The sequence below is a fragment of the Plodia interpunctella genome, chromosome 23 (genome assembly GCF_027563975.2).
Source record: "Plodia interpunctella isolate USDA-ARS_2022_Savannah chromosome 23, ilPloInte3.2, whole genome shotgun sequence".
Classification (NCBI taxonomy): domain Eukaryota; kingdom Metazoa; phylum Arthropoda; class Insecta; order Lepidoptera; family Pyralidae; genus Plodia; species Plodia interpunctella.
Genome location: NC_071316.1, coordinates 6,791,320 through 6,812,299, shown reverse-complemented (window position 1 = coordinate 6,812,299; position 20,980 = coordinate 6,791,320). Strand labels below are relative to the sequence as shown.

At 36.4% G+C, this 20,980-nt stretch overlaps 1 protein-coding gene across 1 annotated transcript in view; it reads right to left on the bottom strand.

The window, feature by feature from the left end:
- Cals (Calsyntenin) overlaps nt 1–20,980 on the bottom strand; it is a 157,923-nt gene that overhangs the window by 16,284 nt on the left and 120,659 nt on the right. The window contains exon 2 of the mRNA XM_053762917.2: nt 3,302–3,462. Coding sequence (XP_053618892.1) covers nt 3,302–3,462 — 161 coding nt within the window. The remainder of the gene's footprint in view (nt 1–3,301; nt 3,463–20,980) is intronic.

Below are 20,980 nucleotides of genomic sequence, written 5' to 3'. Positions count from 1 at the left end.
CGGATGTCCTACGCTCCATTTGTACAACATATCCAAAAGTCACTCAGTAAATACGTGGCGAGCCTGCCAGAATACTATAAAGTGGGACATCTGTGACCCTATATAATCTGTGCAGCTGGTCCGAAAACCTCTCCGAAATAACCTAGTTATATGCCGCTTTAATCTCGAATATGAATAAAATGTATAAAATAATTACTTCACATTGTAGACGAGCCTGAGTACCCTGTTTTGGACAGATTAAATTTAAAACGTTTTAATAAATTACATTTTCGGTACTGACATCGCGTCATAACATAATAAATTCATCGCTAATACCAACGCATAAGGTTCATGAAGACTTAATGTACGGTTGACGGTACAAGCTTATCGAAAGGAAACGTTTACCTAGGACCAGACGCTTCGTTATAGCAAATTAAACGAGCTGTGGTGGAATACAGGGATACATAGATGTTCTTTATGAGTGTTGTTTGGAGACAATATGAGGGAAATTTGAAATAAATCTAAAATCCCAGATACCTGCCTATTTCGGTGCCTTAAATCCGACATTAAAGCACTTACGGCACTTAGGATTTTAAAACCTGATTAAAATTATAATAATACACTTTTTCTCAGCAGAAAACGATTCAAGTATTGCCATAATCATTTTAAGTAACGACAAGAAATCATACCTTTAACAATGGTTAAAATATTTTGAATTCACATACGTATGAAAGCATTATATTCATTTCCCGGGCAATCGCGTAAAAAACGTGTCAGTATATCCCAAACGGTCACATCCAAGTCCAATAGGTACTAACAGCATCAATTTGCCCAATAAAGGCTCGTTCAGCTCCGCTAAAAGTTACAGGCGTTCAGGGCTGCCACGTGACGGAAATTCTTCGAACGCCTTGACCATTTTTTTGGAAATGGAAACACGTCCAATATTTTGAAAGAATTATGAGAATGCCTTATGGCATTATGCCCAATGTCCACCTAATATTAGCTTTTAAATGCCATGCAATGTCAATCATGCATTTATATACTCTATAAAAAACCAAATAAACATGTGGATAAAAGATAAAGAAAATTGTCGATTTTGCTGTATAAAATCAATATTTGTTATTTTCAAACAATTAAATTTACAAAAATAAGGATAAAATTGAAATAAGACAGTTTCAGTTATTTCGGCCATGTCGTTGATTTAGTCGCGAATTTCTTGCTTGCGGCAACCCTAATCATAACGAAACACAATAAGTAATCCCTTCCCGTCCCGACGGTACTCGACGGGAGAGGATCGCGTCCTTGCAAAATTCATCTTCATCCATTCATTTTTCCACATCATTTGACATGAGACTCAAATCTGCTGGATTGAGACATTTTGTGAGAGGGTTTTGAACTGCTGACATTGTTTAAGTTTAATTTTATTTGAAGCGATTTTTAAATTTTCTTCTGTCAGTGTTTTAATCTTTTCAGCGCGTGGTTTCTGCCTTTTAGATCCTTTTAGAATTAGATCTATTCAATATCCTCCCATGGATGACGAGGCGACTAGCGACTAAGGGACACATAGTCACCATAGCCTTGGCAGGTACAGCCTTAGTAGGCAACAATAGCATTCCCAACGAGGTTCGACGTCAGGCAGGCGGCCGTTTGCAAAATCACTGCAGAATCTTCAAAATTTCAAGGTCAACTTTTTACGTCGCTTACCTGGGCCTCGTAGCGTCACAGCCACTGTTGAAGCCGGGAATATTGAGAGTATTTCCGAGTGGTCCTATGTCCAACATCACACGACGCCGACAACTTCTCCACAAAGCGCGATCCAGTAATAAATAACACTGAACCATCAAATATTCCCACATAACAATGATATACTCGCTTTGTATATCATTGTTACGAGTTGTAGTGCCTGCAGCGAGTGCATACGCTGGATGCAGTATGATTTATGAGGCAGAGTTCACGCCGTGTTGCGGGAACAGCAGAAAAAAACATTGCTGTATTAAGTAGACGAATACGACGGGAATTTCTTTTTTTAGCACAAATGTTGAAAATTTATTTTTATTATTTTAAGTTTATTTCATAGCTCTAAGTTCTATTTGACGTTTTACCTTATAGGTATAGACTTTAAGTGTGTTAATAAAAACTAAAATAAGTTTTGCACCGACTCAGAAGTTTCTATCACGTTATCTCCTAAAAAAGAGCTGACAGTTTCCAAACGGCTGTACGCACATATTCCTAACCTAAAAAGTTTCTACGATGCCACGGACAGACATATGTACAGATACACTGTCAGGGATTAAAAACAAGCGCATTAAGTATATATAAATGCCTTTTCACAATTTTTCTATTTAAAATCTCGCGAGGGTCCATATTCATAAGTGACGGTGACATCAAAACACAAAGATCTATTACTCATTCGGGTTCAGGCGGATGTCGCGGGGAGCCGCACAGTGGTGTCATATATTGCAAAGTTTCGAGCGGCCGAAAGTTTGCGCCAGCCGAAAGTTGTTTTGTTGCAACTTCTGACGCCCGACCGCGGCTTGCGTTGTAAAATTTCACATGTCATTGAGAATATGGAATGAAATTGTTGTAAACTTTACGCCATATCAAGAAATCGCAAAGAATTTCGGGAAAGAAAGCCTATTTCAAGTTCTACCTATACACAGAGATGAGTTTAGATCGAAATGATTTTGGCCTTACTATCCATTCTAATTGATACATTCACAACAAAACAGAGTATTAAATTCAGGTGATTTTTTGGTGTGGAGACAGTTGGAAAGACAGGACAGGAGAACTGGAGTGTGACATAACAGCAGTACTAAATAAATTTTATCAAAATATAATATAGAACGGAGTGTTTTTATCTATTCAAATTAGTTTCGTCTCTGTGCTCAGTTCAGTCCTTATTTAATGTATGCATAGCGTTGGAAAGTTACGGCGGGAAATATGAATCTTTTTCCATAAACATAAACATATTTTGTTGTCATTATTTAAATAAACTTATTAAATTATTTGTATAATAATATCACATTAGTAAAGACATAAGGTTACAAGATCGCGTTCCAAACAGAGTAATTCGACAGCGTACCAAAGAACGGGACCTGAAGTGACATCTGGCACGGGACTAAGATCCTGACCAAAAGGGGGGCTAGGATAGGGATAGGATATTTATTTATTTATTATATATATTTTATAGCGAGATGGGCAGATGACACCATTCATAGTCGCAGATCGTAGGTACTTAGATCTTCTTGTATTAGATTAGCACTGGATAGAGAAGGTTGGCGTGGGCAGGAAAGGGCTGAAATCATGAATAAAGACCACGTACCTCAAAAGGAGCTTCGCCATGATGCTTGTTGTTCAGGATGAGGAAGGAGCACAGCGGCCCTCTCGCTCTGATCGGCGGCGTCACCTCGACCAGGGTCTCGTTCTCCCGGATCAGCCCGTGGTAGCCCTCTTCAGGCTCCGCCAGCTCCAAGTACGGGGTATCTGGAACAATACACATGACAATCAAAATCCAAGCTCGTTCTTTCTCTTTCTTCCTTGTGTACACCGCGAATCCCGGGGTCAACGTAAATAATAAGCCTAAATATTTAGAAAAGAACATGTCTAGTGACGATAAGCAGGTGCCTGACGTCAGCCCTCTTTGGGAATGCTATTGTAGCCTGTCAGTTGCCGAAGCTATGAATCCACCGGAGATTCCGGGTCTACCTACGCCCTACAATATAATGCATTAAAGAGATAGAATGTACAAACATAATAGTATAGCCCTAATGAAAGCCCCCATTCACGTAATCGCGGGAGCCAAGACACGGCGCGCCGTGATAAAATTTAATATTTCACGGACTTGGCGCGCGCACGACGCCGTAATGGGGGACGCTGATGAGATGACCGGATAACGGCACTTATGCTGTTGATTTATCTATAAGTAGGTATGCCTTGAGGCTCGCGCCCTTGTTAATTTTAGAACGAAAACGAGGCTGTGTATTTTCAGGATCCATTTTCTTGCGGTGAAAATAAACATGAGGGGAAAACATCGTGAGTATGTACACAGCGTCACGTTTTTATCAGTGGGTGAAGTGTGGGTTAGCATTTCACTTCTCACCATCGAATCGATTCGAAACGAGACACAGCGACAACCACACGCCAATGTCATTGTTTCGCTGCGTTCCACTTCGAATTGATTCGATGGTGAGAAGTGAAATGCTAACCCGCACTAAGCCCTTAAGTTACGGCATAAACAGACGTAGTTGCCAACCTCGAATGCAACAGTTACATCTATGGCGGGTTTTTCAATAGTGATAGGTCGCTAGCCTTTTCCCTATGTAAAAGTAATGATTTACTTTTACAATCTGCAGGAAGAGAAGCAGCTGGCATATTCTATGTTATTCCTTTACTCCCAGATCAGAATGGAAGCGATTATTAAAAGATAATTAAAATTTTACAAATATGTTAACATCATTAAACATCAAAATATAGATTAGCAACATCATGAAGGATTTTTCAAAAATACGAAAGTCAAGACAGAAGAGAGGAAGACATAAAAACTAAAAACAATATTAAAACTAATTAAGAAATAATGTTTTAATATAATTAGAGTGGCCATGAGTCGAGTTGATCCTGATTGATCTGCGCCTTAATTGACAGGCATCATTACGGGACTCGGCTCTATCTCATTACCGCTGCTCTCATCTTGCCCGCCTTTTTTACCTTCCCAAGACTATAAACTCCAAACGAACTAAGTACTGCAAATTAATACTTGAGAGCCAGTTTGCGTAATTAACGTAAAATTAAGGTTTCCGCGGCGCAGTGGTCAAGTCTTTGTTTAAAACTAGAAGTTTCGAGTTAGATTCCTGTTCGAAAGGGAAAAAATCATAAAACAACAGAAGACAGATTTTGTTGGAGAAAACCCGGTGTTTGTTGTGCTGATTCTTCTTCACCTGCACTTTGGAAGTCGGCAGTAAACAGTTAAGTAAATTCTTGATGTCATTATATATGTGATATGTTGAACAAAGAATCTTGAATTTGAAATTTAAATTTACCAAATTACGAACAACTTTACGCTTTTCCGTTATACCTATATACTTTTCTGAATCTTTAATTATATACATACCTTCAAAATCTCATATACCTAGTATATTCATATCATATTCATATCGTATATTCATATCCCAGTAAGTGATTTCTCTTATAATATGATTATATAATCATATTATAAGAGAAATCACTTACTGGGATAAATCAGCATTTGTACGCATCCTTTTTTTACTGCTCACTTTGTCAGATACAAAGTGAGCAGTAAAAAAAGGACGTTTTCTTTGTGCAATAAAGAGTTTATAAACAAACACACTATATAATAATAGATGAGATTCTGCGAAATGATTTGTAAAATTCGCGAGCCTGTAAGATCGCCGTGTACTCCGTGGCGCGCCGAACAAGCGCTAATATTTGACTTGGCGGCCAATGTGGACAGATCGCAAATCGCTGAGGACACAGACCTTGGCAAACAGAGGGTGGATTCGAACCTGCGACCGTCAGCAGCCGGTCGCGATGCCAAGTCACGCCGCAAAATGTTACATTCAAATGTTTTATTGGAATCGAAAACAAAAGAAGTGTTTTCGCTTGAAAATGTAAAGTGTTTTGAAGTATCTGACGACCTCGGTGGCGCAGTGGTAAAGTTCTTGCCACTGAATCGAGAGGTCCCGGGTTCGATCCCCGGTCGGGTCATGATGGAAAACGATATTTTTTTGATTGGCCCGGGTCTTGGATGTTTATCTATATATGTATTTGTTATAAAATATATTATCGTTGAGTTAGTATCCCATAACACAAGTCTCGAACTTACTTTGGGGCTAGCTCAATCTGTGTGATTTGTCCTAATATATATATTTATTTTTTCCGGCAAGCATACAAGCAGATGTAGAATGTGGCCTAAAATAGGATGACTCCTCCATATCCTAACCATGGATTACGACATCCAGACGTCGATCCAGACATCGAGGCGACTAACGCACTAGAATAGCAGTATATTATATGCAACAACAGAGCATTTCAAAGTGGGGCTGTCGTCAGGCGGTCCAAAAGTCTTGCAAATAAATATGTCGTATTGAACCTTCAAACATAATATGTAACTCGTTTCGGGACGACTAACAGAGTAATTTTTCATCTGCGGTCAAAAATACCCGCGTCCATTACGGCAATAGTCCAAATAAAATGCGCATAAATCAACTGCACCATTTATCAATTCCTGTCATCAATATCAGCCGAATGGAATTGCGAGTGGCTTTCGCGATTCCTGTCCCAAAAACACTCGAGAGAATCGATCGAAAGGAGCAACCATTAATCTGAAATCACTTGGAACGATTGGAGTCTGCGAAACCACACGTCTGAGCGTATAATGCGACAATTACGCGCACTCAGGCTGAATTTGAATAACAACGGTCTTACCCGTGATGCCCTAACTGAGCTACAATTGCGACAACACAGCGCGACGCGGCGCGAAATTTCTTTATCAAAACGTATGTATTTAAGTTGAGGCACACTCTATCTTGTAGATGTCGCCGACTAACGGATAAAAAGTCTTGAAAGCTGACAAGGAATAACACATTCCCAAAGAATCCTCAGGCCCATGGCTGCAGGTCAGACAACCACAGGCGATATTTCAACGATTTAAGTCTTAATTTTAAGGGTTCATTAAAAAAAAAATACTTAAATTAATTAAAACTAATTTTAGGCTTGACAATAGGATCGGGGTGCTGAGTGTGTGTATTTACATAATTTTTCCTTTCATACGCTCAGTAACTAATAGAACGAAATAAATAAATAATAGAACGCTCAGTAATGACGCCCAGCCCTGGCTGTGATACAAGGTCGCAATCCTATAAAAAAGGCTAAATTATTTAAAAGCATAAGAGTGGGGTCGGTATGGTGTTTTGAGGTGTAAATTATGATCGAAATGGGTATAAGTACAACACAGGGGTTTCCCCGAGAGACAGGGAGTTGAAAAAAGGATGAACATTTTAAAGGTGTGAACACTTTTTGAGTATTCGGCGCTGAAGTTTGTATTGACATATTTTATCATTTTCTTCTTTTCCGTCATTTTTATATCATCGGCAGAAATTTCTGTGTCGTCTAAAAATATTTCCAAAAAATTCTGCCTATACAAAACTCGATAAAAAAAGAAAGAAAAATCTATACATTTGCTTATAAATCACATTCTCATTCTGCAAACTGCCCTAGTTTGCAGAATGAGAATGTGACTTGTAAATATTCAAAACAAAGTTAGCAATGTCAACTCATCAATTTGAGGTTATGTCACAAAACCGCGGGAAAAAGTCGCAGGTAGTAAATCACGCATACCACGACCCTCGGGGTTAGAACCGCGGACTGCGGCACGAAGGTGGAATTATTAATATGTCAATGCCTACAGGGGGTAGCGATGGTGACCTTGGAGCTGATAATGTCCAACTATAACAGATAAAACATAATGAGTCCAGGAAATAATTATAAAAAATAATACAAGCAGACTTACTTTGTAAAGGAAAATTGCTTTAGTGACCGCTGATTTTCTGATTGATTGTCGAATCTTCAACTATTGGTGCATGACTTGTACGTAATCGTAATTAAGCTGTTAAGATTCGATTAGAATTGTTGCCCTTGCATTACACATGATTGTAAAACGATTATATATGCTGCTTAATAACAACAGATTGCTCTAAATAAAGAGTTGATGGAGATTATTGGAGAGAATCACTATTTATTAGATGACATTGTAAAAAGATTTTTTGATAAAAACTTTTACACAAGTATTTAATTTTATTTCAATAACACAAAATAACAGTTGACAGCTCAGTTTTTAGCCTCTCTATCCATCGACTGCAGCTATTTTTGCAATAGATTCGACACTAATAACGATAGAGTTCGCTTTGTCTTTGCCCTCTTTGAGCTCCTTATAGTTTTCCACAAGACAGACTTCAATTATGCGAAGACTTGCGTTTCAGTTCTGTAATAACGTTGTTTCGACGGCGGGTGCATCAATTGGTAAGTTAACAAGAATTTCTAGATCGTTGCTATGGAAGTAGTATACTCAAATGGAAGTAGTTATAGACATAATTCCGTTTAACTAAGTTTACTTGGGAACTGCGCGTTTTAATGTGAGCCACAAAACAAAATTAAGAAATTTAAGATCGCCGCAACGTATGGCAATCATGGAAACAAGGCTTTCATAATTCATGTCCTTCTACAACGCCATCGTAGTAGTACATATCTAATTTTTATTCCTTATACAAAAATAATTCTTATACAAAAATGAAGGAAACGAAGCCCCGGTACGCAGCAAGTAATTAATAACAAAATTAACAAACTCCGAGACATTTAAAATGGCGACGCTAAGCGAAAGCTGGGTTAAATAAAAGTGATATTCCTTATAAAAAATTATGTAAATGGAAAAAAATCTTTTTAAGCTGAATAATACAACGCCATTAAGAACCAACAGACTGGTCTGCGAAGTTCCAGTCGACTTCTTGAAAAACTCCTTGAGAAAGCTCATTAAGCTGCGTCGTCGCGGTAATCACCGGTTTGTGAACTTTATTTTAAACCGTTGCGGAATGGTTTTTCTAACTTTGATTCATTGCGAGCTAACTCCGCAAGAAAGAAGAACATACAGACAGGAGGCACGACTATTGGGGTAAAATCAAAAGAAGGGAGATAATAAAATATGGAAGACCCGATTAAAGATGGCGACTTTTGTCATCACTATGAGTAAGAGAGCATCTAATAAAAAGGAAAGACTAATATATGGAATTAAAATACCTTGACAAACGACAAAAATGGTAAAGGAAGGGAGAAGAAAAGATGAATGGATTCCATAGCCTTAACTTTAATGTCGTGAATCCTATAGACGTCCACACAGAAACGAGCATAACTCCGCACATTTGTAAAAAAAATATATTTCTGTAAAAGGTAGATTGAAAATCGAATCTGCGATACACAGAAGACGGAAGACCGACGTTGCGTGTGTCGACACGCAACGTCGGTCTTCCGTCCACACACACAGTTCACAGAAACCAAATATAAAATATAACAACTCAGGATAAATTACCAAACATACTACTTAACCCAAACTGTTTCATAATGTTCGTAATGATTCAATGCTGTGTGCATCCAATGGCAAAGCTATAGTTTCACTATTGTCTGACGTTATAAGTAATTTCTTTGCTAAGAAGACACATTTTTATCGATAAATCCCAGTAAATGAGATTGAGACAAACTCGTTCCAAGCATAAAGAGATTTCTTCCAAGTTATCGAGTTTGCTCAACATCTAATTGGCTGAAGGAGGAAATACAACTTTTGCATGAGATTCAGATACTTCCAAGGACTTAAACTTGATATTTTTTATCGATGACAAGTTTTAAATGACTCGCGTAAATACTTTTTACTCCTATTTGTTCATTGCCTTTTTATCCTTTATTAACAACTTTCGAATTTATATTCCTTGTTAGCTAGAATTTGTATTATGATAACTAAACTATTACTTCAACTCTAACTTACCAAAGTGTTGCCTTGTTGTGTAGATCGACCTGTGCTCCTTGGCAATGTTTAATAGATAATTATCATCTTGCATTGAAAGAAGCAAAGGATCTATAATGTTTACATCATAAAGATAGTGGAAACTTGTCAACACTGGAAAGACGTAGCATACTAAAGACAAAGAAAACTATGTAGACGACGGACGAATGTAAACACAATAAATAAAAGATTTTCATACAACTTCCCGGTCCAATCCGTCTAATCTCAAACTAAAGTTGCCGATTGGGGGCACGTGATGAGGGACATGTCAGCACTCTGTCTCGTTTTTCTCATCTCTTTCTTTCTATAGCTTTCTCTGTCTACGTAGCAACCCTAGCTTCAAGTATCATTAAAATGACATTGCGTAATTTTATTACACCGTAGCTCGGTAATCTCCCCTGAGAGTTGGAAAACTTGCCAACTCGCAGGTAGCAAATTGTTTTACTAACATACAAGTCGCATTACCCATGTAGTCTGTGATGTGATTCCAGTTAGGATAAATGAAATTCGGTACTTTTAACTAATATCGTTACTAGATTTTGTTTAGTACCAAGATCTCGTGTTTATTTTTCCATAGTCTATAAAGTTTATATTAAATTATCGTCCAAGAAGATTAGGGGCAACATTCCAGAAGGTATTAGCGTCTTCTGCGTATAATAAATACTTATTAATGTTAAAGACTTAAAAAATACAGTTAGGTCATAATTATCATGAACCAATATGTAAAAATTGAATTCAGAAAGGAGAACAAAAGATAACTGCTCAATATTTTTAATTTGAGTACGTAGACTTGACTACGTAGCGATATTTGATGAAACAAAAAAAAATAGTTTATCCCAACCACTACCATTTTCTTCTGGGATTGTGGCTTTTATCAGAATCAGTTCGGAAGTGAATATTTTAAAAGGCTGTAGCTCAGACTCCCGAGACGCAAGGTTACTAGCAATGGAAGCACAATAACTTAAATAACCATTTATTGGATTTACGCCAGTTAACAAGAATACAGTTCATATGTTGGTCACAAAGTTTTTGAAGAGAGATCACGCAAGATTAAATCTGCGATTGGCAATGCCAACAGCTATATAGACTTATGCTAGAAAGAGAAAAAAAATCATTTATATTTTTATTTCATAAATAATGGAAATACCTGTTGTTGAATATGTAATTACGCAACGCGTTTAAAAGTAGTTAAAAATAGTTCAATAAATAAAAATATTTGCAGCTTATGCTAAGTCCAAGGAATATATATGTTTATAAATGATACCACGTCGGGCGCCATTAAAAGTGTAATTTGCATAAACACTGCGTAATAAAGTCTCAGTTTACGTAGCAACAAGCTAAGCCAACAAGTATATGGACTAACAGCAGGATTACACGGAACTTGTATACTTAGGCTGACTAAACCTCCACTAACCTTGACTTTAAAAATGGTTCCTCATTGGGCGCCAAGAATACAAATGCTAAAGAAGCTTAGTTTTAAAACGTGAAAATATAGAGATTATTTAAGATTTTATTTGACCATTATACATGGGTATAAGATTTTATTTTACCATTATACATGGGTATAATGGTCAAATAAATTCTTATTAATCGACCGATAGTATACCCGTACCAAATTACATAACTATATAGTTTCGAGCTAGATCGCGGACGGATGAACGGACGAAACTATAAAAATGATTGTAACAGCTGAGTTTCTCAACTATAAACAATACTAAATCTCAACAGATAACATTTAACTGGCCATAAATCCACGAAATCTGAAATTTTTTGAAGAAGGAATTGCAACAAGATAGAACACAAATACAGCAGACAACGACACGATATTTCATTATGTTTCGGAACGGTTGCAACAGTTGGAAATTCATATTTATGACACCGAGTCGGAAAATATAGACGTTGAGATATGTGTTCCAAATATTATTGGATTCGTTGCAGATTTTACATTTCTCTATAATTTTGCAAGACGAAAATTATTTACATCAAAAAGAAATGAAACGACAATATTATGACATATGTTTACAATATGTTGACAATATTTTAGATATTCACCTAAAAATATTGTCAACCAATTTTAACCACTTCTAATATAGGTGATATATATTAGTTTACATTTTCATAACAGTATCATTCGTTTTACCTCCTAATCGTAGAACTTATATTGCTATAAGAACGGTAACGCCTAAGTTCTTTTGAATTTGGCAGAAATAGACTACATTAGTTTCACGGAAACTCTTTCACAATTTCCGCATCATAATAGGAAAAATTCCAAGACCATAATATATCGCATATGTGACACAAAACCGCAGCTATTAATCTTCAATATGCCTGATGTATCGCTTCGGTTCGAATCCGACAAAAATGTTAAATAGGTTTTGCTTTTTGTCAACATTTTGGAAGAATTTAGGGGAGAAATCAAGTTCCAAATCGATTTTAAAGCAACACCTCCTAAAGGATAAACCTCCCAAGTTTACTAATACTTAAACTAGAAGGTTTTTTTTTTTAATTTTAAACAAAAGCAACTAAGACTTCGATAAATTCATCAATAAGTATTTTCTTGATCCGTACCAACCCAAAATTTTTAAAATTTACTTACTTTAGGTTACAAACATGCACAATTTGGACAAAAACACAATAGATCATTTCATCCAGTACAAAATAAATTACATTACATTGTAAGCGTAAAGGTGAGTTCAATCCGCCGGTACTCAAACTAGGCCAAGCTTGTATCTTCGGCACTAGGTCCTTCCATAAGTCCAATAACTTACATAACGACAACTACAGTTGTAGACATCATTAGTTTAATTAACTGAATGAAAATGATTCAGAACCCTTCCGTAGTTTTAAAACATTAAATAACAACGACTATTTTGCTGAATTTAAATAATGTTAAAAAAATATATTTTTCTTGGTAGCTTTTTTAAACCCCTAGTAACACATATCCATCATTGCATACATAGTACGTGTTGGGGAGCATACTGAGATTTTACGTGGGGGCAAACAACCTATAAAAATGTTATGGTTATGATCGGGGTGGCTCTAGTGTGAGTGAATACTGATGTGAAAAATACATTCCTTGCAAATTCGCTAGTTCGGCATATCTCTTGGAAATTATAAATTTATAAGACAACTATTCATATCAAAAGACACATACAGTTTAAAATAAAAGTAGAATCATTTAAAAAAACGGACACAGTTTACGTACATAACTATAAAATCAAGTGTCGCTGTGATTTCAATGGGCAGTATCTCAGTGCATATTCCACTCAAACAAAGAACAGGCGTTTTCCGAAACTACCAAGGTTGAAATAATTAATTAGCTTCTCATTATTAAAACAACACAACAATAAAGTAATGGTAATAGATTTCATGCTACGGTACACGTACGGTACGGTACGGTAAATAACTACACCCAAAAAATTTTAGACCAAGTGTCAATTTTAAACTCCAGGTGTGACACAGGAGGGAGTCTTGTAAACCAACTCATTACGTGGGAACCAAATGTCTGACCATGCCGTCTCCACTTGTCAGAAGAAGAAAACCCTATAAAAACATGCTGGTTTGATGTCGCCACTTAAAATAAGCGTGCCTATGGTCTGAAAACTAAAGATGTTGATGATGAATTTTGTTTCCCGTCAGGCTAAAGGACGTGAGTGACCCCCGTCGTGAGGACAAACTTACTTAGAAAACGGACTCTGGGGTAGCCTTACCGGCTGCAGAAATAACTGGGAAAACGCTCAGACGTGAGAGAGAGATAGAGTACAAAGCTCCTATTGGCTGTATTATCTCATGTGACGCACTTATGCCATTGTTTGCGAAGCATCGAAAATAGTGCGTTACAGCGCCGATTGAAAGAAATTTTGTGACATAAATATTTAGAATCATGCATCTTTAACCACGTGAAGTAAACCCGTTATCAGCATTGGAGAAACATGTATAAAAATGAGATGGAACAAATTTTCCATAACCTATTAGGTATTTATAAGAATAACTAGCTTTTCCTGGGTTTGCTCGCATTAATGAACATTAGTTCTTTCCGAAATGTCCTTCTCTGTACAGAATTCATAATAATAATCTAAATCCAAACTATATGTATGCGAAATATATTGATTGGGTATATGTAGCGTAACAAACACACTTTTACATTTATAATTGTAGATGTAATAAAAAAGACACAAATGTGTTTATTTTATTACATCGGTAATGAATAATACTCGTATTAATTTAAAAATATCCTATCACGCCAAGATATTTGATGTCACAGAATCAGATTTTAATTTAAATTTCAAAAAAGGAACTGATAGATCTTTTCGAATTGCTCAACCTCAATAAAAGCTGACCAAGAAACCCTGAAAGGAAACCGTACTTCATCTCGGAGCTATAAATGAAATGGTGTATAAATCCTAATGCTATTTACAGTAAATGCGACGCGAAATGATCTGTGCCTTTGAAGAAATAAATATAGTTTGCCGGTTTGATAGTGGTTGGACACTTGGACATGTAGACCCTATTTATATACTTATGTATTCGGATCCCGAGTCTATCCAGGACTTAACATGATAACCTTAAGCGAAGCGGGAGAGAAAAAGTAGGAAAGCGGACCCAGCGATACGGTGTTATGTAGCTGTGGAAGTAAACAAGGAAACGCTCAGATGAGAGACAAATTAAATAACAAAAGAAACGACGGAAATATAAGAAGTGTAAAACTTCTAATATTAGGTACTAAAAGGTCTGTAAACTTATAGGGTCGGTCCTGGAAAGTCGAAGTGCCGACGTGGAGTAGGGTCCTGACAGAATGGTGGCCTACAGGTGGCAGGCGAAGTGTAGGTCATCCGAAGGCTAGATGGGTCGACGACTTAAGAAAAGTCGGAGATCAAGTGGTTGCGTGACATGGATTTGAGAGAAGCCTCTACCCAGAAGCGGTATATAAAGTGCTACCTGAATAGGCCACGATAGATGAATAAAAAAGATACAGAAAACAACAGTATATTGTCTCTTACCAAGCTCAAGTGACGCGAAACAGCTTTGGGAGCTCAGGGTAAACGCGTTACAATTCCATCAGGATGCGGGACGCGCGGGGCATGCAAAACGGGACGTGCCCAGGTGCGATACAATGGGTGTGCGACACGAGGGAAGACGGTTTATGACGTGACCCGGATAGAGCTACTTGACCCGGGCATCGAGGCACGGGTACACATTGGGGCCCAAAAAATATGTTGCTATACTCATTATTTTGATTCGCAATTTAAATTTATATCATCAATTTAAATTGCAAAAGATTCCAGAGGATAGAAAAACGATATTTAATTAAAATGCAAATTTCTTAGTTATTTTATTAAACTAAATTATTATAAGGTTTTTATATAATCATTTTATAGTCAGATCATCGGCCAAGACTGCTCTAAAAATCTACTGATTTTTATTCAGATATATTTTTTAATTACATACAAAGCATGATTGATAATTCTTTTAATTTGAAAAAGAACTTGTCTTTTTACTCACGTACAATTCCAGAAAGATATATTATCTAGTTGACATCTGTGAAAAATCAGGACAAATTGGTCGGGCCACGATATAAATTAGGCCCAGAAAAATGAACCGTGATCGCGTTTCGTCACGTCGCGTGATCGCTGATATTTTTTCCTAATTTTGGCGTGGCCTACTGTCCTCGGTCCGATTCATAATTCAGATAATATTTGTGTTTTTATGTGCTTTATATAGAGAGAAATGGCTTTTTTCCAACACGATTTCAGAATTCATGTAGTTTTCTGTCGATATTTAAGATATACGTTGTTTTATGTCAATATTTGGAATTAAACATATTTTAGTATATACGCATTTTATCGCATGAAAACTACAATGTCGGACATGTAGGTTTCCTCACGATGTTTCGAAAGTGGCTGTATAGGAAGGAATAAGCAATTTCTTATATAAAAGCAATAAAGAGTACGGTCGGTAGTTTTGAATTCAGGTCACAACCTTCAAGTTAGGTCAACCAATGCTTTAATTTCGTTCAATACTAACTTACCATAAAGTTACTAGTAAAACAGACAACAGCACAGCACTTCGCCTAATCAATGCAAATTCGGCTGTATTACCGCCGCTTACAGCTCCATGCATAACTTGATATGCATTTAACTGTACATATACAGTGCCGATTTAATGATTTAATGAAATGAATTAATGTTTTACTGACTATCCAACAACCTCAAGACAAAACAAACGTACACTCTAAACGGTCTACAATAGCATAAGAAGGAAATTTTGAGGGAAAGAGGTCGTTATTAAAGTAATTGCCGACCGCAGATCTCCTAAACTTTGTCGAATTTATGCGCGGGTCCATGTTTCAGTTATTCACAAAGGACCCCCGAAAGGCACGGCGGAACCGCTGATTACGTCAATTAAATGTTTCCGAGAATATTTTCCAAAATTACGGAAGACTTCAGATAATACCAATATTTTCAGAAAATAACACCTAGGTATAAAATCGTAGATAGATACTTTATACATTGACGTTCGTGTTTATTTGAAAGTACTAAATTGTATCACTTATCCTATATAATATAGGGTAATCAATGCATTAGCTTAACCAAGTACTAATTACGTCTCATCACGATCTGATGTTATGGATATCTATTTACATATGCCTTCTCTACGGAAAAGGCTCGTCCGCATCAGAAATTATTTACAACACTATTACATGTGCCATTAGGTGGCCAGTACGCGTCGTGCCGCCATTTTGTCGAATTACATTTTGTGCGATTTAGTTTAATAGCGCGCGGGGTTCCTAAGGGCTCTCACCTCACCCGGGATTTCTGAGTGAAAATCACTCATATCCGAAAACTAAAATAAAAAAAAAATAAAAAAATATTTTTTTGCACTTACTTGTAAACAAGTTGATCCAAAATAAAAACATACGCTGACAAAACGGCTAAAAGTGCTAAAAAAGTCTAGAAAGTTAGCTAGCTTATGATAAGGTTGTACTCCTCTGTTACATATTCTATCAAGCCAGCCAGAAACAAACTTTTTGTGAATATGAACAGCTAAAAGGTGGCAACCCTAGTTGACTCGTTTCTCTTAATGGTTGACTTAAGGTTCAATATCACTGTTATGTGAAGACATTGACGTAAATTGTGTTTGTAATTGTCATCGGTCCCACGTTGGGCGCCATTTCTCATTTTGAAAACTTGCGTAGCGTACATAAATTGATGTACAAGATTAGCTGTTGATTTATTTATTTTGGTTAAACTTCTTTATAAACCTATATCATAGTAAATGGGTCAATTGGCTTTGAAATTGACAGATGGGTAAGTCAGCAATATACGTTGCACAAGCCACAAATTGCGTATTGCTTTTTGCATCAGCCATAAAGCTTATATTACATATACCACCTGTCAAGCGACGCCTTACCCCAATCTGATTCAATTTGCCTCGATGTCAGTGTTTTTGCTTAATTCCTCTCTCCCCCCTCCCCACAAGAGGGGAGATTTCCCCCGTAGCCTCAAAGGATTATCATTATCATGTGAATCACACTTGTTTGTCCTAGATTAACTTGTCCGGGAGTGGATTTACCAGAATTTGCCAACTCTTTAGGCGTTATTTGGGTTTTTGTGGTAAAATTTTCCGTGTTTTGTCGTATGTGTAGACTCATTTTAGGAATAAAAATTAATGCACACAACTATATACTATTATTGTTTAAAAGTGTAATATGCTTCAGAAATTATGCAATATTTTGAGGTTATACTAAGTGAACATTTTCAGGAATTTATTTAGTTTGGAGTATCCCCATGAAAAATTACAATTCAGCAACATTTTCGATCCCGATGGATTTTTGCTAGATTGGCATTCCAACGCAGATCCAGCAACATGTGGTATTTTATAAGACCAAACATTACATTAAAAAGCAGTATTATAATATTTTTGGACGTCTACCGATCTACGATCAGTTGAATGCTGTGTATCATATCATAACGTTTAATCTACATCAACACACTGCTGGGCTCCGTTTTTTGTGCCACTTCTTATGGTCCTGTGCAAACTCGTCCATCGCTTTGCCGTGACCCAAATGCTGTCATCTGACCAGCGCAGCGGGCTGCTGGTTTACCAACCGATCTCCGTCCCTGTCTATGCTGTGTAAACTACGATAGAATTATCAAGTCAAAATCAAATTTAAGTCTGGCCAGCCTTAAAATTGAAACGCAAACTATCAAGTCCACAAGTTTCATAACCGCAATACAGAATGTGTACATGGACCCAAAGTGACGGCAACTAGTTTGTATATCGTCAACTTTGAAAAATCGTAGCCGCATATGGGTAGCAAATTGATTTGAAATTTGCGCACGTGAGAGGAAAAACTTTGTTTATGCCGCGTTTGTACGAGCTTAGTTTAGATGTCGTTAAAACTTTTACAATAAAACTGTATAGTGCGCGTTCACATATTTCATCAGTAAAACAGCTTGTCTTTCAGAGAAAAAAGTTAGGTTCAATAAATGAACTGTGAGGAGTATATAATCGTGTATGTTTCACTTAATAATAATATATATTATTATTATATTAATAATAATATATATATTATTATTATTATTAGTATTGGTAGTCGTGTTATTCATCTCCGCATACACGTCGATCCCACATGGCGCATGGCGACCCTGCCAGCTGCGATCATGTTTACATCAATTTACCCCTTTACGGAATGGATCTGTCCATTCCGAATTGACACAATAGTTACGATGAAGTGTACTGAAATAGTGACAATAAAATATTTTGAAAATGGGGTCCACAAACACTAAAAAAGAGCTTAAAATCTTAGACTAAATGCAGCATCAGGTGCAGGCAGGTGGATCAAATGAAACTACGCAAATGTACTTGACTCGCTTTCCACACTAGTACAACCAATATTATTCTCTTAATGATATTTATCATTGGTAGCGATATTTAAGGACAAAATTATATTAATATAATTTTGCTCGCAAATAACGACAAAACAATAAAGAAACAGAATCAGATGTGTTTCTTATAATTTTCAAGTGCGACAGTGACAAAACATAAACATTTTTGACGAATAAGAAGATGCTAAGCCTACGTAAACGTAGCATTATGCAAAATGCAGGCAATAGATTGGAGACGCGAGAAATAACGCTCGCGCGACGGGAGTGCGGAATTTGTGACTTTTATCGGTTCGATATGTTCCGGAGTAGATTTACTGGGACACGGCGGCGAGTGTTCCGGTTTTTAGACATCCCGATTGCGAAAGGAAAATCATATTTATTACTCTGCGATGATTGTTCAAACAATTTATATGTAAGTTAATTCCTTATCGAGTGTAACACTTGTAGTTTATAACTTTTACGACCACCGCCGCCAATCTAGTGGCATAGACGATCCGACAAGACCGACCTAAAGTAAAACTGAAATATGACCGAATGCACTTTGACTCAATTAAACATCAAAATTGAAGTATGAATCGAACAAATATAGTAATAAACTAGCTTTTGCCCGCGGCAAAGTTTCTGTGTGAAATGATTTTTTTAAAATGAATTAGATTTTATTATTAATTTTATTAAATTTTATTTAAATTATTAATTGCATACCAAAATTAAGCAAAATAGGTTTAGTTGTGAAAGCGGAACAGACAGACTTTCGCATTTATAATATTAGAATGGATGTTATGTGAACGAAGCCACCGGGGCATCGTGTATCACTGCTATGATCCATAGACTACGGCGAACTTGTAAGCTCTTGTTGAACTTTCAGCTAATGGGAGTTGAACTTCCGCCTGTCTATTACATGGAGCTCGATAAATTTTTACTCGACTGCGGCTAAGCGAAAAGGAAAATGATTATGATGCATCGAATCCTAACTTTTTATCATACATAGGTAGATCTTTGTGTCACAGTAAAAAAGGCGAAGTTGAATTGAATTTGGGTGGGTTTATGTGCTATTGATTGTACCAGAGTTATAGTAAACACATACAAGTTAAACTGGCAATATTACAATTGTCACTTAGACATTGATATGCCAGCAACTTGCGTATATAAGTGACACGTACACGTGCTGGCATGCAAGTGTGCAAGATACTGGCTAGTGTATGACTACCTTAAGGATTCTACTGTAGCAAAACATATAACTATTCATTTATATTAGTTACTCGTGGTTTCGCTCCGTAGATACCCTATGTACTCAGTTCTCCAGGTTATATTATGCCAGTGTACCTAATTTCCGTTCAACTTTTCGCATTTATATATATTTTTTATTATAACAGGAAATCCAACATTTAATAAACAATTAGACATAAAACTAGATGGCAAAGGAGCCAATTAAAGGTAAAAATAAAACCAATAGAAAACTAAACAAGTTAAAAAAAAAGTTGAACACTGGCCCACACAACTATTATAATAGATATGACATAAGGTACAGTGCAAAGAAAGAAAGAAAGAAAACATTTATTTGCCAAAAACATGAGTACAAAAAGTCAAAATGAATTAGACCTACACGTTTTACCGAATATAGGTATGCAAATATAATTAAATAAATAATATATTAGTAGGATTACGGTATTAAATAATATTATCGTTCTATAAATAAAGGTTCTATATTTATTTCATGAGATAAATAGACTGTATACATACTCACACAGACAGATAAAATAAAAGCTAGGATCCAGCCGGCTAATATGAGTAAGGAACCCTATGTGAAATAAAGATCAATCGAAACTCACGATAACTCAATAACGTGGGCTTAGCCAAGGTTGCAATCAAGAGGTAATGTTCCCGTTCAATCGCTGATGAAAAGGTAAATCTTAATTATTGAGGGGCTCTCCCGGGCCTCCCCTTCTCCCCCGATCACATAGAGTTAGCGTAATAAGTGGTAGAGCGCGCGTGTGCCAATAGTCTAACAAATAGGGACGCCAAAGTTTATGCAAAGTGGACAAAAGTGGGAAAATATTCCTGGGCTATAATGCTTCGTGGCTGCGGATGAAACCGTGAAAGCGCTCAGATGTGAAAGAATTTGAGAGCAAGGGCAAACAAGCGTGGACTGTAGATTTTTATTGAAACTGGTAAAATGACGTATTTTATCAGCTTCACCTTTTCACACGATATGAGAGGAAAGTGTGAAGCAAATAGCTACCAAAATGTAATCATTTAATTTCATAAATTAATTAATATTAATTTCATAAATTAATTAATATTAATTTATGAAATTAAATGAAGTCATTTAGGAATTCTTATTTATTGAATTGAATTTATTTATCTTCAAACATAATACAGTCCACGTGTATGAGTTATTGTAATTTATAAGTTATACACGTGGACTGTATTATGTTTGAAGATTAAGCAAATTTAAATTTTTTATGAATGAAATTCGAAAATGATGGACCCTTGTTCTCTCACTTATAAAACTGTGCCTGTTTCAATCAGGACAATTCAATCATCATATGAA